At 44.1% G+C, this 6,619-nt stretch overlaps 1 protein-coding gene across 1 annotated transcript in view; it reads right to left on the minus strand.

Moving 5' to 3' along the window:
* Positions 1 to 117: 117 nt before the first annotated feature.
* The window catches only part of GIT2 (G protein-coupled receptor kinase interacting ArfGAP 2), a 67,947-nt gene continuing 61,445 nt past the window's right edge, over positions 118 to 6,619 (minus strand). Inside the window, exons 20-22 of the mRNA XM_011936243.1 lie at positions 4,342 to 4,405; positions 2,524 to 3,822; positions 118 to 2,206 (exon numbers count right to left, since the gene is read on the minus strand). Coding sequence (XP_011791633.1) covers positions 3,610 to 3,822; positions 4,342 to 4,405 — 277 coding nt within the window. The 3' untranslated portion in view covers positions 118 to 2,206; positions 2,524 to 3,609. The remainder of the gene's footprint in view (positions 2,207 to 2,523; positions 3,823 to 4,341; positions 4,406 to 6,619) is intronic.

Below are 6,619 nucleotides of genomic sequence, written 5' to 3' on the forward strand. Positions count from 1 at the left end.
CCAAAGCATATGAAACACTGCATCTCACTAATAATGGCGTTTTGGGAGAATTTCCTCAGACCTTTTACAGAGTATCTGGAAACATCAATAAGTGATGGGGAGCACAGCATTACCACAAACACCTTTGTAGAGCCTGTTTATTGCGTAACTAGCAGGCACAAATTCCAAAACGATTTTACAACACTTAAAGGGCACGATAATTACAGGAATAGAATGTACAATAAAAAGTACAGAATAATGAGTGACAGGGATCAAACATGTTAGAATAAAAGGCATCTCAGTTTTCCTATGCAGCATTTTCTTTTCTAGGAACACACGTTACCTTCAACCAGGACAAGGAAAGAAAGAAAATTATACTGTTGGAAAGCTCATGGGTGCCACTGAGGACAAAAACAGGTGAGTTTTGCTCTCGATTCTGCAACTGAATCGTTTGAGGAGCCGTGCACAGCTCCTGAGTTGTGCATTTAGAATTCCGATTACGTGAAATGCTGTGTTTGATCTTTGGGCCCAATTCACTGTTCTTTGGCAAATAAGAACTATTTGCATTCCAAGGCAGATGACGATTTCTGTGAAAGGAGCTTAGGGGTACAGCTGTTTCCTTCTGTTCAGCCAAGTGCCAGTTTCATAAAGTGCACCTCTGCCCTATCGGCTTCAGGGGAAGGGTGAGATATGAGGAGGAAGGGATCATTGAGAATACAGGGTGAACAAAACGATGTTACCAAAGGTAGACATTGCTAGTGCAAGGTATGGAATCCATGTGCAAAAGGTGGCTGGAACAAATGTTCAGACAAGGTGCGATTTGCCAACAGGAGCAGAGAACTCTGACACCAGATCTCAGATGAGGCTCAGGAAATGGGCAGGGTACATAGGGAGAGGACGACCTGCAGCCCTCCAATGGCTGCATCATTCCACCGGGGAACTTCTGTTTGGAGTTTTGGCACCGTGGGCTAACCGAGCACTCTTCTGAGATATTCTTATAACTGGAAGTGCTTTGTTGGTCCCCATATTCCTTGACTTTCTCTAGGGCCATAAAGACATCCTCTATTGCAGGTCCTCAAACGTTCCGAGGAACACACTGCTTCACCTCCTGCAGACAGCTCATTTCCCAGAAGCCTCTACAGAAGCCTGTCCTCCCTGGGACAGCAGGGGCAGGGGTTTGCAAGAAAAAGGAGGATCAGCTAAGTACACAAAGCCTGCAGAAAAGGCTATCAGATGGCACCTGCACTGAAGGTAGGAGGCCCTCTTCTAGAAGGCATCCCAGGAGCAACCAACAGCAATGTGGCACTTAGGGCTGTGGGACAAACAAGTGGAAGAGTCTTCTGGAGATGTGGACCCTTTTCCCATGCTACTCACAGTGTAGCAAAACGCAACAAAAGCATCCACACACGGTGACTTAGTAAAGCAAGCACCGTCGGGGTGCTACTTTCATGACAGCATACGGTCAAGCTATAAAAGTGTGCGTGAATCAGTCCTGTGAAAATAGAGGCTGAGTTATTAGCATGTATTGAGGCAACTTGTACTTTGATTCTTGTGTCTTCTTCACATGTGTGAATGACCACTATGGGACAGAACATATGGGAAAAACAGGAGCGACAGCAACATAACACACAGGGTAGGCCGGCTCCATTATGGGTAAGACTCAGAGGCTGCTCCAGGTGTGTCTGGGGAAGCCAGGCCTTCACACTGCACAGCTTACAGGGCCCTGGGGTGGGGACTGTGAGCTGTCAGCCTAGAGGACACAGCTCACCTGCACATAGCCTCTGAAAATGTTCAAATTGGTTGCCAGCATTTATAAATGGAGAGATGGCACCGAAAAAAAATCTAGGTTTCTTATCTCTTGAAAAATCAAAGCTGTGGCCATCCTAGGCCCACTTTTCCACATGGCAACAGGAGTAGAGCTGGGGGCTACTGCCCCTACCGGGTGGGCCGTGGGCTCCCCGTAGTCTCCTCTGCCTTACTGCCATGTACCTGGCTCCCTTCACGCATCCATATCACCAGCCCTAGGCCAGGATCTGAACCACACACACAGAATGGCTGCAGTAAGCAGGAATGGGAAGAGCTTTCACATTCAGAACAAGAAGGGGCTTTTTAGTAACTAAAAAATAGTCTGAGCATGTTCCAGCACTTCAGCCTTACTTTTTCAGAGCTTTAGGGTAGCAGGCAGCCAGCTGAAAGCACACTCTCTAAGGAATTCTTGAAAGTTGATGTCTAACTTTTTTTTTTCTCCCGAGACAGAGTCTTGCTCTGTTGCCCAGGCTGGAGTGCAGTGGCGTGATCTAGGCTCACTGCAAGCTCCACCTTCTGGGTTCCTGCCATTCTCCTGCTTCAGCCTCCCAAGTAGCTGGGACTACAGGTGCCTGCCACCACGCCCAGCTCATTTTTTTTTTTTTTGTATTCTTAGTAGAGACGGGGTTTCACCATGTTAGCCAGGATGGTCTTGATCCCCCGACCTCGTGATCCGCCCGCCTCAGCCTCTCAAAGTGCTGGGATTACAGGCTTGAGCCACCGCGCCTGGCCGTTGATGTCTAATTTTTAAGTACTCATGAGGTGATGGAGGAGAAACTAACTCAGATGACTGCGATATATCTTTCCTTATAAGAAGTCCTTAAAGATGATGAAAAATGTGAAGCAACTCATGTGAGAAAGCTGTAAGTGGTCAGAGAAGCAAGCTGACTTTTGGATGAAAGGTGCAACACAATGTCAGGGAATAGGTGATTTCTTTTCCCTACAGTTCATGGTAGTGATACCTGAATGGGTGGCACAAAATGAGTTCTGGCGTGTTAGACTCATGCTTCTCTTTGCTGCGGGTTTTGAACAAACTGCCTGGCTTATAGGGGTGAGGGAGAGCACCTGACAATGGGTGGCGATGTGTGTGGAGCTCCTACCCTGAACATGGCTTCATGAGATGTCCTGTGGAGGGTCAATGCTTTATCTCATTCCATGGGGCCTTCAAGATGACAAGAAAATATCAAGAGATAGGAGCTTGAGATAACAACATTAAATAACAAAACATTTAGCAGGGTAAAACACTGGGAAGAAATGGATCAATTCATTGTTTCCTCCCAAGAGAGACTGTGACACTAGTTTTAAAAAGTGGCAAAGTCCTTTCTCTACATACATGCTTGGAGATACCCCAAGCTTAGAGATTCTGAGTAGGCCAGGAAATTCACTTATTGCACAATGCTTGGTAGGGAACAAATGATGTTGATTTTTTTTTTTTTAAACTGAACTCTCTCAAGAAAATGTTTTATGAAAAATTTCATTTATAGTTTTAGCCATAGGCAGGGAGTTTTAAGGGATGGAAAAGTTTTCACAAACTTTAGACAATGAAACTATTCTTTTGGATGTATGTGATCAACTCGACAGTTATTGACAACACAACCGAACATCAGAAACTAAACCAGCAAATAGGCACAAAATAAGGCAAGTGGGTTAAATAGTTGAAAATTGGTTAGAAAACATGCAAAAATAATACTGAGTTTTCTTTTAAAAAGTTTTAAACCCTCATTAAATGTTTTTTTTTTGTAGAAATCTGGAGAGTTCTGTGTCTGAATTTGAAATTGGACTTTATAAAGCCTAGAAAACAGAGGAGGCAGCACCCTGCCCTTGTCAGTTGTTGTTCTCTTTGGTGGTGATGGTGACTAGCTGCTTGGCAGCCTTGGCGATGTCATACGCACACTGGATGACCTGCTGAGTGACCAGCTGGACATCTGTGGGTGAGCCGGGGTCCCCTGGGAGGGTCTTTTTGCACTCTGACTGCAATCGGTAGGCACTGGACGTCAGTAAACGAAGGGAAGTCCTCACCATGTCAGACTTGGGTTTCTAAAAGGAAGAAGACAACCGTTTACCCTGAACTGCAGGGCAGACATCCAAAACCAGGGGACAAACATTCTTTTAAAGCAAACCAAGCTGCTCCCCGGAGTGAAAGGCAGTTTGGTCCTGCCCTTTCTCAATGGGGTGCTTTACACACTCCAAGCGTCACAGCCCACAGCATAAGAGATGCTAAAATATTCTGATTCAAAGGTCAAAGTGCCTGCAGGGTAATTTTAGTAGTATGTGGTATTTTGAGGTAGTTTTTGAAAAATATTAATCCATGTGGGTAAAATATTCCAGAAAATCCTATAAATTTAAAAATTTTTAAATTTGCCTTTTAGCACATGACTTGTATATCCTTGTCTTATTAAATCAACATTCATGCAGAACAAAAATATTTCAAAGCTCTATACGACTGTATATTTTAAAACTGCATATGCTACAAAAAAGCTAATATAATATACAGGTCATAAATTTCTTGCTGTTCATTTAAAAGGATTTAAACCAAGTGAGTAGCAAGTGACTTACTTTGGGGAATAATGCTGCCATTTCTGTAACAGCTACGTGTATCCTCTCTGAGCAGGGAATATAACTGCAAGAATATTGAAGAAGTTACTCAATGACAGTAAAAATGATTCGGAGGCAGAGTACTCAAGTGCTAGGATAGATTGTGTTTATATCCCCTTCATGAAGGGGCTGGGGCTGTAGCCAGCCAGCTGGGCATCCCACACCACCAGAGGGCACATGGTTATAAAGCAGGACTCCCATTGCTTCCTGAAAGTTCAATCTGATGAAAAGTCTCCAGGTATGAAATATGGCAACATACACTCCTGATCAGGTAAGGCCACACAACAGTACAGAAACATAATTCACCCCTCCTCATGTCGACTTCTCATGTGTTTCATTGTCTTGATTTCTAGAAAGAGAAAGGATTTCCATGCAAAAGGCCACAGAAGTGAAAAATAAAGGACTGAAAAAAATCCTTAAAATTAGAACTGGAGCCTCTCAAGTAGCCGGAACTTCAGGTATGCACCACCATGCCTGACTGATTTTTAAATATTTTTTTGTAGAGGAGTCCCACTATGTTGACCAGCCTTGTCTTGAAGTGATTCTCTTGCCTCGGCCTCCAAAGTGCTGGGGTTACAGGTGTAAGAGACACAGCGTCCGGCCCTTTCCCCATTTTTTAAACCATGAAGTTGGCTTCTGAATAGATTGTCATAAGCAACTTACGTACTTCCCCTTTGTAATAAATCTAGTTTCAAAACTATTATAATTAAAACTGTTGGTTGGGCATAGTGGCTCACGCCTGTAATCCCAGTATTTTGGGGGGCCGAGGGGGGCAGATCACCTGAGGTCAGGAGTTTGAGACCAGCCTGAACGATATGGTGAAACCCCATCTCTACTAAAAATACAAAAAAATTAGCTGGGCGTGGTGGCGCATGCCTGTAATTCCAGCTACTCAAGAGGCTGAAGCAGGAGAATCGCTTGAACACGGGAGGCAGAGGTTGCAGTGAGCCAAGATCATGCCACTGCACTCCAGCCTAGCGGACAAGAGCGAGACTCCATCCCAAAAAAAAAAAGACTGCCTACATTTTAAATTAAACCATTACATTTCAAGAAAATGTTTATATTATCCAAAAATGCCTTCATGGGAAATCTTGACTTTTATCTTTGTGAGCAATTACAATTATAAACCATGTAATAACAAAAGTTCCAACGTATAAGGAGTTAACTTGTAAATGTGAAGGGGCAACAACCCATCTGGTCACACAGATTTCAGAAAGAGAAAAAAGCAATGTCCACAGCTGTCATGTGTATCATGCATACTAATAAACTGTGTGTTAATATCACAGTGACTGAGAACCACACTGAAGAGTTTTGTTTTTTTTTCTTTTTTGATACAGAGTCTCGCTCTGTCACTCAGGCTATAGTGCAGTGGTACAATCTTGGTTCACTGCAACCTCCGTCTCCCAGATTCAAGCAATTCTCCTGCCTCAGCCTCCTGAGTAGCTGGGATTACAGGCTTGCGCCACCACGCCCGGCTAATTTTTGTATTTTTAGTAGAGATGGGGTTTCACCATGTTGGTCAGGCTGGTCTCGAACTCCTGACCTTATGACCCACCCGCCTCAGCCTCCCAAAGTGTTGGCATTACAGGCGTGAGCCACCATGCCTGGCCAGTGAAGAGTTTTATATTCTGTTGGTTATGGTTTCATTTTTGAGAAATACAATTCACCCCTTCCTCCTGCTACAGAGAAGGAATCTTTCCTAAGGCCATCTCTCAAAAGCTCACTCATTATGAACTATTTGGGGAAGTCCTCGACAAGACAGAAAAGCAAGCACACCCAGATTAATGAGGAAGGCCTTCTCCTCCTCTAACAGGAGTCCACGTTCACAACTTCATTCACATTGGTATCTTTCCTCAAAAAGGTTTTCGTGCATAGTATGTCATAATCCCTGAATCGTATGTATGTCTGTGTGAGGGCAGGAGTGAGGCTGGAGGCCCAGGAAACAAGACCAGACTTCAGGAATGTCAGGGGCTGGGGCTGCTTACATGGATCAAGAAGAGAAAACGAGAAAAAGGCATGGGTTTAATTTGTACAATTCAAGATTATAAATAAAAGCATCTCGGGTATCTAAGTATCCACAAATTTTAGTATAGCATTGAACAATTTATGAAATATAAATTCTCAGGCCGGGCGCAGTGGCTCAAGCCTATAATCCCAGCACTTTGGGAGGCTGAGACGGGTGGATCACAAGGTCAGGAGATCGAGACCATCCTGGCTAACACGGTGAAACCCCGTCTCT

This window comes from Colobus angolensis, unplaced genomic scaffold (assembly GCF_000951035.1).
Source record: "Colobus angolensis palliatus isolate OR3802 unplaced genomic scaffold, Cang.pa_1.0 Scaffold10, whole genome shotgun sequence".
NCBI classification, from domain to species: domain Eukaryota; kingdom Metazoa; phylum Chordata; class Mammalia; order Primates; family Cercopithecidae; genus Colobus; species Colobus angolensis.